Source organism: Anomaloglossus baeobatrachus, chromosome 1 (genome assembly GCF_048569485.1).
Source record: "Anomaloglossus baeobatrachus isolate aAnoBae1 chromosome 1, aAnoBae1.hap1, whole genome shotgun sequence".
Lineage (NCBI taxonomy): Eukaryota > Metazoa > Chordata > Amphibia > Anura > Aromobatidae > Anomaloglossus > Anomaloglossus baeobatrachus.
Genome location: NC_134353.1, coordinates 142376567 through 142400081, shown reverse-complemented (window position 1 = coordinate 142400081; position 23515 = coordinate 142376567). Strand labels below are relative to the sequence as shown.

General features: G+C 48.8%; 1 protein-coding gene across 3 annotated transcripts in view; it reads left to right on the top strand.

Moving 5' to 3' along the window:
• FGL1 (fibrinogen like 1) overlaps positions 1 to 23515 on the top strand; it is a 212908-nt gene that overhangs the window by 177573 nt on the left and 11820 nt on the right. For all 3 annotated transcript variants that reach the window (XM_075347102.1, XM_075347103.1, XM_075347101.1), the window contains exon 6: positions 4257 to 4345. In XM_075347102.1, coding sequence (XP_075203217.1) covers positions 4257 to 4345 — 89 coding nt within the window. The remainder of the gene's footprint in view (positions 1 to 4256; positions 4346 to 23515) is intronic.

Here is a 23515-nt window from a genome sequence, read left to right as displayed (position 1 = left end):
AGGGTCTGGCTGACATGGCTGTTTGTCTGCTCCCTTCCACACTCCTCAGCTCTCCGCTTCCGACTGCTTACTCCTCCTTCTCTTCCTGTCTGCCATGCTTCCTAGCAACCAGCCTCTGAGCACACCCCTTGATGGGAATTGAAAGTTAACCCCTTCTGGCTACCCAAGGGTCCCTTCTAATGGTGTGGGAGACCTGGTCACTATGTGTTTTTGTGTGCACACCTCATCCTGGCCTTTGGAGATTACCTGGAAGCACTGCCACAGCATGGGTGCAATACTCTGTAGTGCCTGACCAGGTCAGGGGCGCCACACACACATATATATATATATGTATATATATATATATATATATATATATATAAATTTCTCAATTTCCGCAATGAAGACCGGGGCTTTTTTTTAGAGCCATACTTCAAGTCCCCTTAGGAAGAGTTTTCCTTCAACTCCTTCTCATCAGAGGCAGGATTACAATGAAAGGTTGCAGCTCTATACACAGCTGATTACACAATATTCAACAATCACAATAGCCGATGCCACAGTTGACCTGCTCCCCCTACCTTCCCAATGACTTTTACACAGGCTCAGTAGGGGGATCCGACCATTGTGGCTATGTACATGTATTGTTTCCTGAAACAAAAGCAATTTAGAATCTAAAACAGCCCCAGTGGCCCATGTGGAAATTTTAAGATTTTTATATTCTTAATATAAATTGTGTTATGTAAATCAAACACAATTTTTTTTTATACATTTAATACAAAATCTTAAATTAAACAATAGTTTATTTCTGATGAGAGTTTGCCTTTATTATGGTGCATACTACTGCTTTCTGGATGCACGGACTGATGGTTTAGGCTTCAATCTACTTGTACAGTTCATAGAATGCCGTTGGCCATAAAACTGTTCTATACAGTTAGGTCCAGAAATATTTGGACAGTGACACAAGTTTTGTTATTTTAGCTGTTTACAAAAACATGTTCAGAAATACAATTATATATATAATATGGGCTGAAAGTGCACACTCCCAGCTGCAATATGAGAGTTTTCACATCCAAATCGGAGAAAGGGTTTAGGAATCATAGCTCTGTAATGAATAGCCTCCTCTTTTTAAAGGGACCAAAAGTAATTGGACAAGGGACTCTAAGGGCTGCAATTAACTCTGAAGGCGTCTCCCTCGCTAACCTGTAATCAATGAAGTAGTTAAAAGGTCTGGGGTTGATTACAGGTGTGTGGTTTTGCATTTGGAAGCTGTTGCTGTGACCAGACAACATGCGGTCTAAGGAACTCTCAATTGAGGTGAAGCAGAACATCCTGAGGCTGAAAAAAAAGAAAAAATCCATCAGAGAGATAGCAGACATGCTTGGAGTAGCAAAATCAACAGTCGGGTACATTCTGAGAAAAAAGGAATTGACTGGTGAGCTTGGGAACTCAAAAAGGCCTGGGCGTCCACGGATGACAACAGTGGTGGATGATCGCCGCATACTTTCTTTGGTGAAGAAGAACCCGTTCACAACATCAACTGAAGTCCAGAACACTCTCAGTGAAGTAGGTGTATCTGTCTCTAAGTCAACAGTAAAGAGAAGACTCCATGAAAGTAAATACAAAGGGTTCACATCTAGATGCAAACCATTCATCAATTCCAAAAATAGACAGGCCAGAGTTAAATTTGCTGAAAAACACCTCATGAAGCCAGCTCAGTTCTGGAAAAGTATTCTATGGACAGATGAGACAAAGATCAACCTGTACCAGAATGATGGGAAGAAAAAAGTTTGGAGAAGAAAGGGAACGGCACATGATCCAAGGCACACCACATCCTCTGTAAAACATGGTGGAGGCAACGTGATGGCATGGGCATGCATGGCTTTCAATGGCACTGGGTCACTTGTGTTTATTGATGACATAACAGCAGACAAGAGTAGCCGGATGAATTCTGAAGTGTACCAGGATATACTTTCAGCTCAGATTCAGCCAAATGCCGCAAAGTTGATCGGACGGCGCTTCATAGTACAGATGGACAATGACCCCAAGCATACAGCCAAAGCTACCCAGGAGTTCATGAGTGCAAAAAAGTGGAACATTCTGCAATGGCCAAGTCAATCACCAGATCTTAACCCAATTGAGCATGCATTTCACTTGCTCAAATCCAGACTTAAGACGGAAAGACCCACAAACAAGCAAGACCTGAAGGCTGCGGCTGTAAAGGCCTGGCAAAGCATTAAGAAGGAGGAAACCCAGCGTTTGGTGATGTCCATGGGTTCCAGACTTAAGGAAGTGATTGCCTCCAAAGGATTCGCAACAAAATATTGAAAATAGAAATATTTTGTTTGGGTTTGGTTTATTTGTCCAATTACTTTTGACCTCCTAAAATGTGGAGTGTTTGTAAAGAAATGTGTACAATTCCTACAATTTCTATCAGATATTTTTGTTCAAACCTTCAAATTAAACGTTACAATCTGCACTTGAATTCTGTTGTAGAGGTTTCATTTCAAATCCAATGTGGTGGCATGCAGAGCCCAACTCGCGAAAATTGTGTCACTGTCCAAATATTTCTGGACCTAACTGTATGTATGGTAGTAATTACTACTTACTCACATCCATCTGTAAATGGGGTGATTTCTTTAACAATATGGGATTGCATTAACATTTACTATTGATGCAATTTCTTAATTTTATATATTTGGTTCCAAATTGGAACTTTACCTAAAACGTTCATTCTTGGCGGCTGAACATCTAGACACTGTATTATTGTAAGATTTATAGTGCGTGAATGTAGGTTGATTTTAATTCAGACAGAAAAGGGAGATGTCCGTGTATTAATATGTTTTTCTACTTCCCATCTTCCACTGGGACTGGGACATAAAGCAAAGGTGAAGTCTGGAAAATTCAATCTCGCACATGAGTAATTCATGATTCCGGATGACTATAATAAAATAGCCACCTTCGCCTGTAAATACCAGCAGGCCCATCTAATTTGCTTACTAAACGTAGCCCATTTTTTCTTATTTATATACTTTAAGATTAAAAACTCCACTACAAATAAAATTAGATGCAATGTATTGGCCCAAAATGCTCATGTTTTACCAACTCTGCAGATAAGGAACATCCTTTATTGTGACCTCTGCTGGTGCATGGATGACAGATGATCTGCTAGTCAGTAGGGCCGATGAGCTCCTCCATCTCCTCAAAGAGCGTGAAATATGCTGTTTCAGAAATTTGTTGCCCATACACCATAAAAATGCCTTTATTAGGAATTACTGAAAAGAGTATTATGGGATGGGCTCATTTGAAACCATGCTTGTTCTGGGACTACTGTGGAAAACGCTAAACCTTCTTCTATATCACCATCGGCTCAGGACATTGGGTGTTCACCATTTTTTCCCAGCTGTCTTTGATCTAGTTGGGCAATCCCATATTTTGGGGCTCTGACCCAAGTGCCCTATCTCTAATACTTTAAGTGTAAGTGGACTTTTAGGTAACATTTGTGAATTACCTGTTATGTGTGCATACATGAAGAATAAAAAAAAATATAAGTCCGTATGACGGGTACAAATCCTGACCTTACTTAATATTCTGGACTCAGAGAGATCTATTCTGCAAGTATTACTCACTCCACATGGAAGTGCGGTGGCCACATCAGGAACGCAGCATGGAAACTTGTCCAAAACATTAAAACATGTAATTAAATTTAAACAATCTTAGTAATGATTTAGCTCTATAAATCCAATATATATGTGACTGCTTTTTTTAAATTTATGTGATTGCATTTCAAGGAGCTTGCTCTGGTATTTTTGTTGTTTTTGACCCTTGACCTCAATGGATAAAAAAATCACAAGAATAGAGTGTGAATGTCTTACAAGATCTGGTCCATCAGTTACATCAGTGATATGCAGTTGTTAGATAGACGAGAGGCCTGAGAACCGCCTCCTATCTTTTGGCATCTGTGGCTCTTCTTGTGAATAGCCATCCTGTCGTGACATGAATTCTATGTCATGGTGTAATGATGACCTCATGCCAAGCTGGCAAATCAAAAGAAGAGTGGTGGTTGTTAAGAGGAAGGAACTAATTTTCAGCGCTCCCATTTAGCAACCGCAGATTACCGCAGATTACCGATGTGGCAGATGGTCCCGATCCTGCAAATGATTTGCACCACTCTAGTAGTAAGAAACAACCATATTGCACTTTATAGAAGCAGACAATGCCTCCTCAGATATGAACTGTTAAATATTTCCTGCCTTTTTGCTTTTGTATTTCTCTATTAGATGACTACATTTTGAGAATAGACCTTTTGGACTTTGAAGGACAAAGGAGATATGCTGATTATAAAAGCTTCCGAGTTGGAGATGAAGAGGTAATATAAGTGCCTACTGAGAAGTGTGTGCACCCATGAGCCAGGTTCTCACATGGAAAATCCTGCTTACATAATAAATGCTGGGACATATAGTTTTCTAAAGTGCATTACTTTCAAACTGTAAATGACATTTTTGCCCCATTCTAGAGGAATCTGTCACTTAGTTTTTGTTGCCCTGTCCTAACACAACATGCATTAGGCCTCTTCTCCACTAGCGTTTTTTTAATCACAGCGATACTCGGCTCAAAATGTGAGTCGAGTATCCTGCATGTGATCTGCGTACAGTGTGTTTTTTTTTTTCTTCACATAGCATCCGTATGACATGTGAGCGTCATGCGAGTGCTATGTGAGTTTTTAGGTAAGCAGTGTAGGGCTGGCTACGGGAGAAATCTCCTGTAAAACCAGTCCTGGCCGCGGTTACTTGCACTGAGCTCCGGACCTGTAACCTGAGCTCCAGCGTCTGCCTGATCTGTTTGCAGCTGTGCTGACCTGAACAGCAATCGCCGGGGAATCAGTCACTCGGCGCTCGCTGTTCAGGCTGCACTCTGGAGCTCAGGTGACAGCTCCGGGGTTCAGTGCATGTAACCGCGGCCAGGACTGGTTTTACAGGAGATTCCTCCGGTAGCCAGTCTGACGCGGTATGCAAGTGTCAGGATCCGTGTGACATGCGCATGCCACCAGGATTCTGACTTGCATGGGGGTGAGAGAGCTGAGAATCGCATCAAATCGCAGCATGCTGCGATTTCAAGGAGAGCCCGTGTATCGTCTGAGAAAAACAGGGAAATGGAGACAGCATCATTAGAAACCATTTGCAAGATTGCAAACCGTTTCTCAATGCGATGGAATTTGGAGAAAAAAAACGCTAGTGGAGAAGAGCCCACTTACTGGGTAGTTTGGTGTAGATTTGATAAAATCACTGTTACTGTACTGCTACTGCTCTGCAACTCCTCTACTGATGAACTTCTGTTATATAGCCCTCAGTATTCAAAAGCTTCAGATATCCCTGCCCCCACCATTGATTGGCAGCTTTATGTCAATGCACTCTGTAGCCAGAAAGCTGTCAGTCAATGGCAGGGGTGGGGATAGACAGAGCTCATCAATGAGGCAACTAAGAAAGTTGAACCTGAAGAAAATACGAATTTATGAAAACTACAGCAAGGACCCCCTGAACAACAAACTGAATAACAAAGAGCTAAAATCAGGGATTCTGTCCTTATAATGATAATATTTATTCATTTATATAGCTCTGTTAATTCCACAGCGCTTTACATACATCAGCAACACTGTCTCCATAATCTAAGATCCCTTCCCTTTCAGTATATTTTTGAACTGTGGGAGGAAACCGGAGTACCCAGAGGAAACCCACACAAACACAGGGAGAACATACAAACTCCTTGCAGATAGTGTCCTTGGTGGGATTTGAAGAGAGGATCTCAGTGCTGCAAGACTACAGTGCTAACCAATGAGCCACCGTGCTATCCTTATGTTATGGTTCCTTGGGAAGAAAAGAACTGGTGACAGATTCTCTTTAATGCAAAAAGTACAAAAAACAGTTTACTTATGAGAACTACAATCATTTTTCCAGAGATGTAATTCTAGGAACACTGCACTATCACCAAATTTGGATGACGTTATTTCCAGGATCCATCCTCCGATCACATTCCTTACACACTACCACAATTTGGTTCTATAAAAGTAACATGTTTCACAGCCATACACGCAAGAATGTCAAAAATAAGAATGTTTGTTGCACGTTTATGTGACGCCCTGGGCAAGCCAGGGGTCACAGGTCATGACACCACCACACCCTACACCCCAGTTAGGAACACCTAGGCTAACTAAAAATCCTTGTTGCCTTCCTCCAGGGGCTGGTGTCCACACCAGGGGGTGGGCCAGGCGGTTGGCTCCGCCCACCAAGGAGTTCACAGCCCTGGAGGCGGGAAGAACCAGGCAGTTTAGCTCAGGCAGAGCTTGAGTGAGGAACAGAGTGAAGTTAGGGAAGTGAAAGTAGAAGGAAGTGAAGTGGTAGAGGAGCTTGAGAAAAGGAGTAAAAGTGACAGTAAGGAAGCCTGAAGCTGGTCCGGGTGTGTGCCCCGGACTGAGAGACAGCAAGGTCAGCAGACGGCGGTGATAGTCTGCAGGGGGACTGCTCGGAGGTTGCTGGAAGGACCGCGGACGGGTGGTGACCCGGCGGTCTGGAGCAGTATACGAAGAACAGTCAGCACCAGGGCAGGGGCCTTTCGGATCCCGGCGAGGCTAGGAGTCGCCATAATTTGCCAAATCCGTCAGTGAAGAGGACGACTGTCTCCCAACAACCAAGTCCCGATTGAAGGCAACAGTCCAACCGTTACAGAGAGACACCGCCACCGCCAGGGCACCAGTTTCTCAGGGCCAGCGCCTGCGGGCAAAGTAGGGCTCCTCCGGCCCATATCCAAGCCGGGGAGTGGGTTACCGGTGGGAACCCATCGCAACCATCATCATCTTAGGTGCAGGGAAAAGGGACCGTCACCTACTGGGGAAAGCAAGTGCAGCCGTCCGTGGGAACCGTCTTTCCAGCCGTGTGTTTTACCGAGAACTGTGTCATCGTCTCAGGCTGAGTGAGTACCACAGTGCCGCAAGGCACAGAGCTTCCCCCGCGTCCCTGCATCCCACCAAGCCCTGCATCACCCACCTCATCACTGGGCCCCGGGACAACCAACCCCCTACCCACGGAGGGGAGGACTAACATCCAGCTGCCCCGTACCATCACTCCCGGGATCCCCATACCGAGCAGCGGTGGTGTCTACAAATCACCACAACCGTGGGTGGCGTCACGGACAATAAACTATCCCAAATCCCCATCCCCTTTCACTCACGGGCGAGGAGCGCCGCTAGAGTCCCCGGGATCCGGCCCATCGCTCGAGCCACCGAGCAGCAGCAGGCCGCAGCAGCCGCGGCAGCCGGACCCGAGCAGTGGGAGAGTGCGGCGTCCCCTCCGCCCGCGACAACTTGGCGTCACGAACAGGATCTTACCACTCTGCCGTTGGGTAGAGGTGCGCCTTGTGACCGCCGGAGGTATCCGGCTGAAAAATTTCAGAAGTCGCCATCTTTGGCGCGAAAAGTTCCCGCCCGAGCGTCTTCTCGAGTAGTAGAGGCGCGAAGGCCAAAACCCGGCCCCAATAGAGGAGGGGCCGGAAAGAGGCTAAGGGGGATGGAAACAAGATGTCTGCGTCGGACGGAGCCGCTGGAGGAGCGGTGGTCGTAGCCTCATGTAACTAGCGCTGCAGCGTGCAGGGACGCCAGGACCCTGCGGCCATTGACTGGTTCCTGGAAGAGACCGCTGCTAAAGATGCTGAGTCCGACCGACGACACCGTGGTCCCCACGCCTGCCACCGCAGCGCGGGTGGAAGTCCGAACCGTCCAGCTAAGCAGCCGTCTGCAGGTCCGCATGCAGCTCCTCCTGGAGGAGTGGGAGGCCGACATGGCGGACGTGGTGGCAACTATGCGGAGATGCGAGGTGGAGAAAGATTTGGAGGAATGGGTAAGAGACCCACGTCCCTGTATTCCCGAGGGATCGGCCGCTGCGGCTGAGGGGCCCGGCCTACACCCGTTCACCCTGCTGTCTCCCCCGCTACCCGCGTTAGCCGCTGCCGCCCCGCCACTAGGCCCGCTACCTGTCCAACCGGTAGCGGTACCCTGCCCGTCCGCCCAAGCGGACCGACCTGCAGCAGGAACTCGTGACCGCCCTGATCCGCTTCCATGGAAGAAGCCGAAGGCTGAAGCCGTCAGCAAAGATGCACCGGAGGCACGGCGGGGATGCAGCTGCCAGGAGGCAGAGCAGGCCATGTCACAGCGGGGTCCCTATTACTGAAGGTGCCGGTCGTAGCCTACACGGATGGACTCTGGCTGGGCCCGTCCCCCGCACACGCTGAACCGGAGCAAACAGAAAGTGCTCCCGGCTGGGAGCGACGGCAACAGCAGCTGCGCAGGGAGATCGATGCCCGAGAGGGGTGTAGAGCGGATGTGCATGCCCGCATGAATATGGAGGAAGATGACCCGCAGCTAGCTACCATCGGGGTCCACGGCGGTGCACCATGTGAAGGTGGCACTAGAGCCCCGCGATTGAGGATGGACTGCTAAGCCGGCGGTCCTCCGCCTAAAAGTTGTCCCCGTTGGGACCAGAAGTCAGTGTGTTTGAAAAGTTTTGCAAAAATGAGAATGATAACCGAAGATTTACCTGATTGTCTACCGTGATTGGAAACCGGCCATTGCCGGCACCGTTGTCCCCGTGGTGACAGCTTGAAAAGTTGTTTGCATAGGAACTCCTATGAACAGGCCCGAGAACTCGCAGGGCAACCACAAACGTTAAGTGGGTTGTAAATAAAAATATGTTGTGCAGCTGACCGTAACCGCCTCCGGAGAGGCAGGTTGGAGGGAGGGCCCTCAGCAGAGCAGGCTGGGGCCCAGCCACCACAGGAACCGGTGGCTACCCTCTGGAGGGGAAGGACAGATCCCGCTCGGGTAACTTGTGCTGGACTGGGGTCAAGGGGTGCTGCCTGGGTTTTAGGGGCAGCATCAGGGCCAGGTTACTTGGGTGGGAGAGAGTGGCAGCCGCAACCGTTTTAATGTTTAGCAACGTTTAAGTACCGAACCTCCCGATGTGGGATGATGCCATAAGTTGTATTATGTTACCTTTTACCTTTTTTTCAGAAAATAAAACTGGTGTTGGACGGGCAGCCCGCGGACGGTCTGCATTTTGCTAAGGGGGAATGTGACGCCCTGGGCAAGCCAGGGGTCACAGGTCATGACACCACCACACCCCACACCCCAGTTAGGAACACCTAGGCTAACTAAAAATCCTTGAGAACAAGGAGAACAACAACAGAGTGTATTGCAAAAGTAAACAATTTATTAACAAAGACTGGCACAGGAAAGGATAAGCGGCGACATCAAAGACATGTGTGTGACAAGATTGTATGGGAGATATTACAACATACAGAATAATTTCGATGGGCCACCTTGATGAGTAACTGTTAAAATGGTAACAACAATTATGTGCATATGACAGAAACACATATGTAAGGACAAGCAGATGCAAAATAACGGAGGGAAAAATTATCATAAGCACAGGTTATGTGCCCCCTATTAAATCATGCATCAGAATTGACCATGGCCATAAGCATAATGCCCATAATATGTGGCATGTGTAAGGATGGAAACGCATGTGCACATGAAAAATACAAAAATAGGTGATGTATTAATACAATTAAGTATGAATCAAACCAAAGTCATAGACTATAGATGCAGTGAAACAACATGGCGTCGGCATCACATATATGCATAGCACAAGCAAAATGCTGTATTGGGCATAAGAATCGCATATGCATAGCGAAAACAGGTGGCAATCACATAGAGCCTAAGTCAGGCATGTAATGAAAAAGCAATGGGCGCGGACCCAAATAGGAAGCATACCCATAAGGCACACACAGCCAGTGAGTGGCAGCAAAGAGGTCCCCCTGGAGACCCCGACGTATACGTTTCACGATCCAGTAAGTATGATCATTTCATCAGGGGGATAACCACGCTGTAAGTGGAACATGCTTTTAAGCATGGCGCCTACCTCCCTGGTCACTCCCCCCGCAGCGTCAGCACAGACCGCATCATAGGAAGTCCCGGGCCCGGAGTCATCGGCGATCAACGCCCATCAAGATGGTTTGCGCATGCGCGGGAATGAGGACGCGTCACTCATGACCAGCGCATGCGCAGAGGCGATTAGAGATGCCGAGGAGACCGGCTGTAACCCGGAAATGCGGCTGTCAGACGCGGAGGGGAGGGACCAGGGAGGGGGCAAGAGAAAAAAGAGAATAACATGGATCACATAGAAGGAAAGATGCAGTATCGACAATCCTGTAGTCTTGAGTATAGGTCCAAATCCGTGATCCCAAATGTAGAGAGTATAAAAAGATGCCATGCAGAAGTAATCAGCGCTCCTAAGAAAGTGCCAGAAGAAATTTATAACTAGAATAAAAACAAAAAATATGAAAAATTAAAAACGAGGCACTTAAAACCAGGGAGACAGGAAAAAACGGAGAGACTATACATTGTCACAAAAATGGTGCAAAGCTGAGGTGCTCATTTAACCCCCTGGGGGACATTGTTCCCAAGGTGTAAATCCAGCGGGTTTCACGTTGTGCTAGGATTTTTCGTATATTTCCTCCACGTGCACCCCCATGAATGACATCTATACCCCTAACAAGCAGGGATTTAGGATCACAAGCATGAAAAGCATGAAAGTGACGTGGAAGGGTCTTGAGGCTGGAAATATCAACCGCCGTCCGGGCCGCAGCAATGTCCCTCACATGTTCCCTCACGCGTTTGCGTAACTCTCTGCTGGTGAGGCCAACATATATCATGCGGCACCCACAGGTGGCATAATAAACCACATTGCTGGTGCCGCATGATACATAATGTTGAATATCATAGGTACGGGCCCCATCAGCAGAGGTGAAGGATGAACTGCGAAGGACATTGCTGCAGGCCAGACAGCGGCCGCAGGGAAAACAGCCTTTGAGGGGGCTACCAAGGTCCAGGAAAGTACTTTCCTGGACCTTGGTAGCCCCCTCAAAGGCTGTTTTCCCTGCGGCCGCTGTCTGGCCTGCAGCAATGTCCTTCGCAGTCACTTTCATGCTTTTCATGCTTGTGATCCTAAATCCCTGCTTGTTAGGGGTATAGATGTCATTCATGGGGGTGCACGTGGAGGAAATATACGAAAAATCCTAGCACAACGTGAAACCCGCTGGATTTACACCTTGGGAACAATGTCCCCCAGGGGGTTAAATGAGCACCTCAGCTTTGCACCATTTTTGTGACAATGTATAGTCTCTCCGTTTTTTCCTGTCTCCCTGGTTTTAAGTGCCTCGTTTTTAATTTTTCATATTTTTTGTTTTTATTCTAGTTATAAATTTCTTCTGGCACTTTCTTAGGAGCGCTGATTACTTCTGCATGGCATCTTTTTATACTCTCTACATTTGGGATCACGGATTTGGACCTATACTCAAGACTACAGGATTGTCGATACTGCATCTTTCCTTCTATGTGATCCATGTTATTCTCTTTTTTCTCTTGCCCCCTCCCTGGTCCCTCCCCTCCGCGTCTGACAGCCGCATTTCCGGGTTACAGCCGGTCTCCTCGGCATCTCTAATCGCCTCTGCGCATGCGCTGGTCATGAGTGACGCGTCCTCATTCCCGCGCATGCGCAAACCATCTTGATGGGCGTTGATCGCCGATGACTCCGGGCCCGGGACTTCCTATGATGCGGTCTGTGCTGACGCTGCGGGGGGAGTGACCAGGGAGGTAGGCGCCATGCTTAAAAGCATGTTCCACTTACAGCGTGGTTATCCCCCTGATGAAATGATCATACTTACTGGATCGTGAAACGTATACGTCGGGGTCTCCAGGGGGACCTCTTTGCTGCCACTCACTGGCTGTGTGTGCCTTATGGGTATGCTTCCTATTTGGGTCCGCGCCCATTGCTTTTTCATTACATGCCTGACTTAGGCTCTATGTGATTGCCACCTGTTTTCGCTATGCATATGCGATTCTTATGCCCAATACAGCATTTTGCTTGTGCTATGCATATATGTGATGCCGACGCCATGTTGTTTCACTGCATCTATAGTCTATGACTTTGGTTTGATTCATACTTAATTGTATTAATACATCACCTATTTTTGTATTTTTCATGTGCACATGCGTTTCCATCCTTACACATGCCACATATTATGGGCATTATGCTTATGGCCATGGTCAATTCTGATGCATGAGTTAATAGGGGGCACATAACCTGTGCTTATGATAATTTTTCCCTCCGTTATTTTGCATCTGCTTGTCCTTACATATGTGTTTCTGTCATATGCACATAATTGTTGTTACCATTTTAACAGTTACTCATCAAGGTGGCCCATCGAAATTATTCTGTATGTTGTAATATCTCCCATACAATCTTGTCACACACATGTCTTTGATGTCGCCGCTTATCCTTTCCTGTGCCAGTCTTTGTTAATAAATTGTTTACTTTTGCAATACACTCTGTTGTTGTTCTCCTTGTTCTCATATGTCTAGAGTGTGCCATGTAGGAAGGTGTATCATGTTGCCCCTCTCCTATTTATATTGTGTGGTCTTTTGCCTTCTAATACGTTTTTCTGTGGTTTCCACAGCTCATTCCACTTCTACCATGGATTTCCGCTCCCATGATGAATCATGGTTAAAAGAGCTGGACAAGGCACTTGCTGAGGTCGGCGGCGCTGCAGCAGAGACAGAGGGAGACTTTACATTGTCCGAAAGTGTGCAAAGCTACAGAAACCTGCTCCACAGACGCACCAAGGTCTGGTGGAATCGGGCGTTTCTGGATAAATATATACAGAGGGGGCTCATACCAAGAGGCCTAAGGATCCAAATTTTTTCTTCCTTTCAGGTGGATAATGAATCCATTAAAACCCGCTGGGAGGAGCTTTCCAATGTCTGCTCAAGGGGTTTCCTCAGCCTTCTGAGTGAAATAGACAGTGCCTCGATCTCGGAGATGGAGGGGGAGATGGAGAAACTCTTGACCACAATCAAAGAGAGTATGTCGGTTGATGCCCTGGCTAAATTTACCAGTCAGAATGAATCTGACCTTGTACGCCTGGAAAAAGAAATTAAAACAGTAAAAATCAAAAAATTCCAACGGGATCAAAACGATTCCCATCAAGATCGCGTTTACAGGTGGCGATCCAACATCGTTGGACGGCGATCTAGATCGCGTTCGCTTCCCAGGTTACGGGGCGCTGGTTCAACTGGACGTCTGAATATGGTTCCCAGTGATACGGACGAATCAGATATGGAGATTGGTCAACCCAGTGGCGTTTTGACAAGGCTTAAATCCAAACAGCAACAACCTAACACAAGCAAGCGTAAAGCCTTACAGGTAATTAATCTGTCTAACCATACCCTCTCCATCTCTCAGATCAATGTTCTGTCTAAAGGATTATCCTTTTCACCTACCAACTCCTTTCACTGCTTTACAGCAGTGAAGGACTTATACCTTTTCGCTCGGAAGGTTGTTTTGAGTAAACTTCATAACAAACGTAACCAGTCTGGTGAACCATTGGACCCTCGCGAACAGCAGGCTATACGGGATCTCGAGGAGCTGCTGGACGAGGCTGCGCCCACCATGCATGATCAATTTCCACCTAGTGTTTTGCCCAGATCGACCAGGTTTCCCCCCTTGTCCGTTTGTCCCGCTGTGGAAATTTTTACCAAACTTGTTATTAAAGATTTTGAACAACTGTCCAGGCGACGTCGCCATGATAATCTTACACATCGAGATAGATTGGCGATTGAATCCCTGGACAGGATGGATGATGTTGTTATTAAACCTGCGGACAAGGGGGGAAACATTGTGATCTGGCCCACTATTATGTACGAGAAGGAGGCATTTCGCCAGCTACGCGATAAAGCCACTTACCATCGTCTCCACTATAACCCCGCTCTGACCTTCTCCGCCCAACTCCAGTCCATCCTTGGCAAGGCATGTGATGATGGTATCATTAGTAAGCAGGTTGTAGAGGGATTCACAGTACGTTTTCCTAAAATATCTACTTTTTATTTACTGCCCAAAATCCACAAAGATGCCCTCTGTCCTCCTGGCCGTCCTATTGTGTCCGGCATTGAGGGGTTGTGTGAGCCAACATGCCGATTTATCGACTATTATTTAAAACCTTTGGTCGAAACACTCCCCTCATATGTCCGTGACACTACGGACGTTCTCAGGAGGATTGACGGCATCTCTGTGGATGAAGGGACACTGCTTGTTACTGCAGATGTTGAGTCCCTCTACACCTGCATTTGCCACGAGGATGGACTGGAGGCTACTAAGCATTTTTTGTTGGCCTCTGGTCGGGATGGCTCGATGTGTGACTTGATCCTTGAGTTGCTCCGCTTTGTCCTTACCCACAATTTCTTTTTATTTAAAGATAATTATTATTTGCAGCAGCGCGGCACTGCGATGGGCGCGGCCTGTGCGCCTTCGTACGCAAACCTCTTCCTGGGATACTGGGAGAGGGGTTTGCTGTGCGACGGGGGCGGGCCGGCCGATGCCCATGTGCAGTGCTGGTTGCGATATATTGATGATTTGTTTATTTTGTGGGCGGGCAAGGCGGAGCAACTTGACGAATTCATGGGCCGACTGGGCATGAACTCCTTTAACATCAAACTAACCTATAGGAGTGATGCAAGACGTCTGGATTTCCTTGATATTGACATTGAGATTGATGGTAATCAGGTTATCCAGACTGATGTTTTCCGTAAAACAACTTCGGTCAACTCCTTGCTTCATGCCTCGTCGTCCCATGACCAGTCTACTATTCGAGCCATTCCGACGGGCCAATTTTTGCGCATGAGGCGCATTTGCTCCTCTGACCTTAAGTTTGAGGAGCAAGCGGCGGACCTTACAATTCGGTTTCAAGAGCGGGGTTATAGTAATAGGAGCATTAAAAGGGCGTATTTACGGGCAAAACATACCCCTCGTTCAACTTTGCTTTATGGTGGGGCGGCTAAGTCTGGTATCTCCTCTAATCCTGGTCCGATTAGGTTCATCTCTACATTCAATCATGAATGGAATAGTATGCGAACCATTCTTAGCAGGCATTGGGGGGTCCTCCAATCAGACCCTACCCTCCATAATTTACTATCTGATTATCCACTTTTGACATCCCGTAGGTCACGTAATCTCCGTGACATTCTTGTCCGGAGTCATTACATTCCACGCCAGCCCAGTACTTTCCTGGACCTTGGTAGCCCCCTCAAAGGCTGTTTTCCCTGCGGCCGCTGTCTGGCCTGCAGCAATGTCCTTCGCAGTTCATCCTTCACCTCTGCTGATGGGGCCCGTACCTATGATATTCAACATTATGTATCATGCGGCACCAGCAATGTGGTTTATTATGCCACCTGTGGGTGCCGCATGATATATGTTGGCCTCACCAGCAGAGAGTTACGCAAACGCGTGAGGGAACATGTGAGGGACATTGCTGCGGCCCGGACGGCGGTTGATATTTCCAGCCTCAAGACCCTTCCACGTCACTTTCATGCTTTTCATGCTTGTGATCCTAAATCCCTGCTTGTTAGGGGTATAGATGTCATTCATGGTGGTGCACGTGGAGGAAATATACGAAAAATCCTAGCACAACGTGAAACCCGCTGGATTTACACCTTGGGAACAATGTCCCCCAGGGGGTTAAATGAGCACCTCAGCTTTGCACCATTTTTGTGACAATGTATAGTCTCTCCGTTTTTTCCTGTCTCCCTGGTTTTAAGTGCCTCGTTTTTAATTTTTCATATTTTTTGTTTTTATTCTAGTTATAAATTTCTTCTGGCACTTTCTTAGGAGCGCTGATTACTTCTGCATGGCATCTTTTTATACTCTCTACATTTGGGATCACGGATTTGGACCTATACTCAAGACTACAGGATTGTCGATACTGCATCTTTCCTTCTATGTGATCCATGTTATTCTCTTTTTTCTCTTGCCCCCTCCCTGGTCCCTCCCCTCCGCGTTTGACAGCCGCATTTCCGGGTTACAGCCGGTCTCCTCGGCATCTCTAATCGCCTCTGCGCATGCGCTGGTCATGAGTGACGCGTCCTCATTCCCGCGCATGCGCAAACCATCTTGATGGGCGTTGATCGCCGATGACTCCGGGCCCGGGACTTCCTATGATGCGGTCTGTGCTGACGCTGCGGGGGGAGTGACCAGGGAGGTAGGCGCCATGCTTAAAAGCATGTTCCACTTACAGCGTGGTTATCCCCCTGATGAAATGATCATACTTACTGGATCGTGAAACGTATACGTCGGGGTCTCCAGGGGGACCTCTTTGCTGCCACTCACTGGCTGTGTGTGCCTTATGGGTATGCTTCCTATTTGGGTCCGCGCCCATTGCTTTTTCATTACATGCCTGACTTAGGCTCTATGTGATTGCCACCTGTTTTCGCTATGCATATGCGATTCTTATGCCCAATACAGCATTTTGCTTGTGCTATGCATATATGTGATGCCGACGCCATGTTGTTTCACTGCATCTAGTCTATGACTTTGGTTTGATTCATACTTAATTGTATTAATACATCACCTATTTTTGTATTTTTCATGTGCACATGCGTTTCCATCCTTACACATGCCACATATTATGGGCATTATGCTTATGGCCATGGTCAATTCTGATGCATGATTTAATAGGGGGCACATAACCTGTGCTTATGATAATTTTTCCCTCCGTTATTTTGCATCTGCTTGTCCTTACATATGTGTTTCTGTCATATGCACATAATTGTTGTTACCATTTTAACAGTTACTCATCAAGGTGGCCCATCGAAATTATTCTGTATGTTGTAATATCTCCCATACAATCTTGTCACACACATGTCTTTGATGTCGCCGCTTATCCTTTCCTGTGCCAGTCTTTGTTAATAAATTGTTTACTTTTGCAATACACTCTGTTGTTGTTCTCCTTGTTCTCATATGTCTAGAGTGTGCCATGTAGGAAGGTGTATCATGTTGCCCCTCTCCTATTTATATTGTGTGGTCTTTTGCCTTCTAACTAAAAATCCTTGTTGCCTTCCTCCAGGGGCTGGTGTCCACACCAGGGGGTGGGCCAGGCGGTTGGCTCCGCCCACCGAGGAGTTCACAGCCCTGGAGGCGGGAAGAACCAGGCAGTTTAGCTCAGGCAGAGCTTGAGTGAGGAACAGAGTGAAGTTAGGGAAGTGAAAGTAGAAGGAAGTGAAGTGGTAGAGGAGCTTGAGAAAAGGAGTAAAAGTGACAGTAAGGAAGCCTGAAGCTGCTCCGGGTGTGTGCCCCGGACTGAGAGACAGCAAGGTCAGCAGACGGCGGTGATAGTCTGCAGGGGGACTGCTCGGAGGTTGCTGGAAGGACCGCGGACGGGTGGTGACCCGGCGGTCTGGAGCAGTATACGAAGAACAGTCAGCACCAGGGCAGGGGCCTTTCGGATCCTGGCGAGGCTAGGAGTCGCCATAATTTGCCAAATCCGTCAGTGAAGGGGACGACTGTCTCCCAACAACCAAGTCCCGATTGAAGGCAACAGTCCAACCGTTACAGAGAGACACCGCCACCGCCAGGGCACCAGTTTCTCAGGGCCAGCGCCTGCGGGCAAAGTAGGGCTCCTCCAGCCCATATCCAAGCCGGGGAGCGGGTTACCGGTGGGAACCCATCGCAACCATCATCATCTTAGGTGCAGGGAAAAGGGACCGTCACCTACTGGGGAAAGCAAGTGCAGCCGTCCGTGGGAACCGTATTTCCAGCCATGTGTTTTAGCGAGAACTGTGTCATCGTCTCAGGCTGAGTGAGTACCACAGTGCCGCAAGGCACAGAGCTGCCCCCGCGTCCCTGCATCCCACCAAGCCCTGCATCACCCACCTCATCACTGGGCCCCGGGACAACCAACCCCCTACCCACGGAGGGGAGGACTAACATCCAGCTGCCCCGTACCATCACTCCCGGGATCCCCATACCGAGCAGCGGTGGTGTCTACAAATCACCACAACCGTGGGTGGCGTCCCGGACAATAAACTATCCCAAATCTCCATCCCCTTTCACTCACGGGCGAGGAGCGCCGCTAGAGTCCCCGGGATCCGGCCCATCGCTCGGGCCACCGAGCAGCAGCAGGCCGCAGCAGCCGCGGCAGCCGGACCCGAGCAGTGGGAGAGCGCAGCGTCCCCTCCTCCGCCCGCGACATTTATTTATTTTTCTAGCTGGTGAAAGCAGAACAGGAACAGCTGAGAAAAAGGATTTTCAGGACCTTTTTATAGAGGACACTTTGGGAGTCCATGGCCACTGCACCAGAGCACTGCAAACTTCTCCTAACAGTGGCTCTTCTCATTAGAAGGCCCCACAATGTCATAACATTTCAATACATGACAATGCAGTGGACTACTATTCAGAACAAGCCTCAGGGAAGCTGCAGGTAGTTTGTGTGGCGCCCCTGACCTGGTCAGGCACCACTGAGTACTGCACTCAGGCTGAGTGAGTACAAAACAGGTAATCCCAAAGGCTGACTAGGGTGTGGACACACAGACACTTAGTAACCAGGAACACACACACAGCTTAGAGGGGACCCCTGGGCAGACCCAAGGAGGGGGCGTGGCCCTCGCATCCTAGCTAGTGGTGGGTAGTGGGACTTGAGACAGGGAGTTGTGCAGTGGCAGTTAGAGGAGTAGAAGTGGAGGAGCCGTGTCTGAAGGGTAGAGCAGAGGAGCAGGACCCTGTCAGACCCTGCTCCTGTAGTGGCTGCTGGCGGGGGACAGCGGCTACCCAGTGGTGCTGCCTGAAAACCACCTAGTGAAGAGGTGGCTGAGTAAGGAGACTACCGGTAGACCAGGCCCGCACGGGGAAACAGGTCCCCAGAGCAGGAACCTATCTACTCGGCCTGCTAAACCTGCTGCTGAGGGTGCTGTATGTACCTCATCAAACTACACAGGACCAGCAGCATCAACAGGAACGAGGGGGTCCATAAGGAGGATTGAGCCGGGAGCCATCTTATCCTTGGTCCACGCTGTCAGCAAACAAGTCAGAAAGGGGAGAACGGCAGTTGCGACTTCCCTGGGTGATCCCGAAGGACTCCAAGTCGGGGTCACCTCAAAACAAGAAGGGCTAGGAAGGCGAGTCAGCAGTCACCCCTACATCAGCCGAAGGGATACCTGTTTCTGTGAAGCCCCACAGGTGTTGTGTTGGTGCAATACCTTCAGGGACTCCACGTGGGATGGTCTGGTCACAGGTAGGGAACCTTCTCTTTAGGATTTTCGTGACGCCACTCTCGGTATTGCGGTCAGGGGACCGCCACTGCAGGTTAAGGGACGCCTGGGGTTGTTGGTAGGTGCAGTTAGATGGTGTGGCCCCCCGAGAGTAGGGTTGGCCCCAGGGCCCGTTTTGAGTGGGTGGAACCACAATCCAGGGAGTCTTTTAATGTGTTTACTCACTGTTTGGTGGTTACAGTGAGATGCCCGAGCGACACTGTGATAACCAGGTGGAACCAGGAATCCCAGAAGACCATTCTGAGGGTAGCTGTCCGCTCGCCCTCCTTGCACTCCTTTTGTTTGGGAGGACCCCTTACATGAAGTATGGTAGGATTCCTCCAGGGAAGCTGTTTCCGACCCCCGCTCCCCTCTCTGGCCTGTCTGCCGGCAGCGTAGATCTTGGTGGGATGGCTTCTGGCCCTATCCCCTTATGGCCTCGTGGTTGCTGCTTGGGCTCGGACTTTGTGTTGTGGTGGTGAGGGCGTGAAGTTCCCCCACCTGAAGGTTGAGCAGCTCTGGATGATTAGCTGTCTGCTCTGGGGACCTGTCTCCCCTTGCATGCTGGAATACCAGTGATCCCCTTACTCGGCCACCTTTCTCTGGGTGTCTTTCAGGCTGACCCACAGGTACCCGTTCTCCCCAGTTTTCAGCTACTGCACTCCGCAGGACCTGGCTAGCATGAGAGACCCTCTGCTCCCTTCCACACTCCTCAACACTCTGCTCCAGACTGCTTGCTCCTCCTTCCCTTCCTGTCTGCTCTGCTTCCTAGCAACCAGCCTCTGGGCACACCCCTTGATGGGAGTTGAAAGTTAACCCCTTCTGGCTACCCAAGGGTCCCTTCTAATGGTGTGGGAGACCTGGTCACTATGTGTTCGTGTGTGCACACCTCATCCTGGCCTTTCGAGAATACCTGGAAGCACTGCCCCAATATGGGTGCAATACTCTGTGGTGCCTGACCAGGTCAGGGGCGCCACATTTCCATCTGGTTCATCATAGCATCGCCCGGGTTGTCTCACGTTACCATCAGAAAAGTGACTAAAAACCCTGAAAGAGATTGCTACTTGTATGTGAGTTGTTCTGCGACTTGTAGTACTACACACTTACACTGGGCCCTGGGGCCAGCCTCACTCTCGGGAGGCCACAACAACTGACTGCATCTACCATCAGCCCCAGGCGCTCCCTAAACTGCAGTGGCGGTCACCCCCTGACCGCAAATACCGAGAGTGGTGTCATGATTCCCATAGAAGTTAACCTGACCTGCCTGTTGTCAGAAGAACCCCAGCACGTGAAGTCCCTAAAGACACTGAGGCGATCTGAAGGTAATGGGGCTTCACATCTGCAGTGCTTTGGACTGGCAGCCATAGACTATTGAGTTGACAGGTAGCCCAAGGTCCTGTGATTCTTTTTCTTCAATTCAAATAACAGTGTCATAAGTCACATTTACTAGGGGGCTAGTGTTACTCGAGGCCAAGAATACAACATGCAGTAAGGGCGAATTAGTGGTGACTTCGACGGGTTTTTATTAGGTGAGAACAGGGAAATGGAAAGGAGGATGGGTAAGCAACAGGCAATGATGTACATAGCAAAATAAATTAAATAAAAGTTACACAGTTACACTCGACTGATCAAGTACTGGCAATCAGTTAATATTATTACAAATAAATTCATTAAACAATAACCCAATCCTGGTCCTTCTGTGAGGGGAGCGTCAGTGTCACCCAACTAGTTTCACAGTATACAATTAAATAGGAAAACTAAAAGTTTAAAATAAATAAATGAAAAGACTTATTTATGTGAGTGACTCACTAAATGTGGCAGAATTGCCTGGCAATGCACTACACCAACAATTAACTCTATTAATAAGATATTCTCTCTATTGGTATCGTATGCAAGGCGGGAAGTAATGGCCCCATTCACTGGAATGCTGCCCCTGAACAAATGTCTGTTTCTCAGTCTCTGGCTCTCGATGTCCAATCGTTGGTGACTTACCGCATAAATTGATCCTCCTACAGCTACTGTATTCCGTGTTCGTTCTTCGGCTTCCTCTTGTGACGATATTCGGTCTTCAGGTTTCTCAGGCAATAATATTTAGTCTTCGGATTTCTCAGGCAATGGTGTGTGCTTTTCGGATTCCTCTGATAATGGTATGCAGTTCAAGTTCCACTGGCAATGGTGTTGTCGCGGGCGGAGGAGGGGACGCTGCGCTCTCCCACTGCTCGGGTCCGGCTGCTGCTGCTGCGGCTGCTGCTCGGTGGTGGCTCGAGCGGTGGGCCGGATCCCAGGGACTCGAGCAGCGTTCCTCGCCCGTGAGTGAAAGGGGGTGGTTTGGGTTTAGGGATATTGTCCGTGACGCCACCCACGGTTGTGGTGAGTTTGGTGACACCACCGCTGCTCTAGACGGGGATCCCAGGAGCGATGACAGGGAGCAGCTTGGATGTTGGTTCTCCCCTCCGTGGGTAGGGGGTTTGGTTGTCCCGGGGCCCGGTGAGGGGTTTAGGGATGGCAGGCGGGTTACGGGGCCTGGTGAGGTGCAGGGTCACGGGGGCAGCGCTGTGCCGCACGGCACGGTGGTACTCACTCAGCCAGTAATTCACACGGAGTCTCTGGTCAAACAAACGGCTGGATGGACGGGTCCCACAGACGGCTGCAGTGTTTCTCCTCCCGACAGGTTAATGGTGACTGCCTTTCCCTGCACCTGTGTAGTGTGTATGGTTCCAATGGGTTCCCACCAGTAACCCGCTCCCCAGCTTGGATGGGTGCTGAAGGAGCCCCTTTTGCCCGCAGGCTCTGGCCCTGGGAACTGTAGCCTTGGCGGTGGCTGTGTTTCCCTGTATGGTTTGAGCTGTCGCCTTCAATCGGGTCTTGACTGCTGGGAAACCCCGGAGGTTCCCTTCGCTAACGGATTTGACAAATTCAACGGCGACTGCTAGCCTTGTCGGGGTCCGTAAGCCCTGCCGGATGGTGCTGGCTTCTCTTCGTTCACCGGTCCGGTACCGCCGGGCCACCACCCGTCCACGATCCTTACGGCTCACTCTAATCGGCCTCTCCTGCAGACGGTCAGCACCGTCTGCCAACCTTGCTGTACTGTCCGGGCCACACACCCGGACCGACTTCAGTCTGCTCCTCTACCACTTCCAAACTACACTCAACTGCCTCCTTTTCCCACCTCCAGGACTGTGAACTCCTCGGTGGGCGGGACCAACCGCCTGGCCCACCCCCTGGTGTGGACATCAGCCCCTGGAGGAAGGCAACAAGGATTTTGTGTTTGGCTTCGGTGTGCCTAACCGGGGTGTGGGGTGTGTTGGTGTTGTTCTGTGACGACCTGGCTTGTCCAGGGCGCCACAGTGTGCTTTGTATTCCTCTGGGCTCAGTGAACTTCCAGATGATTCGCTTGCAGATGACACAGGCCTGCTCTGCAGAGCACACATCCATTCCCCTGATCATGTTAGTGCCAACTCTGCCTTTCCGCTGACAGACTAGCTTTTAATATTTTGGTAACTGCGCCACAGTGGTCACCAAACTCAATGTCCCCTTCTAACTATTCCCTCGATTAAACACACTCCTCACAGATTGGTTCCTGGTGACCCTGGTTATCAGGCACATGGCAATGGTGCACAAATGCTGTGGAGCAATGAATCTTAATATCTTCTTCTGGTCACCCTCTTACATTTTTTCCTTTTTTTAAATTGCCAGTCCTCAAGTGAAGACTCTTTCTGCACCCCGATGTTCTTGGAGAGAGGTTCTAATGTGGGCAACAGTTGTTCACAATAAAACCTATATACAAAAAGTTCACGAAAGACCACAAATGATATTAAAATATAATTTATTGACACAATTCATTAAAATGTGAAATTTTATTGTATTAATCGCAAATGACCACCAGGTGGCACTAATGCCAGACCTTCTGCATGATGCTTTGCCAGATTAAGGCTATGTGCGCACTGGGAAATGGAATTTTCTTGAGAAAATTCCGCATGCTCTCAAAGATTACCGCACCCGCGGTAAAAAAACGCGGGAAACCGCACCCGAAAACCGCATGCGGTTTGCTGCGGTTTTACGGCGGTATTATTCGCGGTATTGCCGCGGTTTTGCCGCGTGCGGGTTGGGATGTGCTTTATTGCATTCAATGCAATAAAGCACATTGAAAAAAAAAAAAAAAAAAAAAAAGTCATTTAATTCTGAGATAGTAGATAGACAGAAGAATAGATAGAGGGATAGATAGATAGACAGACAGAGGGATAGATAGATAGAGGACAGATCGCTGCATTTCCCACGGTCGGCAGTTAGTTCACATTACCGGCCGTGGGAAATGACCGGTAATTACCTCTGCTGTCTGCTGCTTTCATTCAGCGCTGT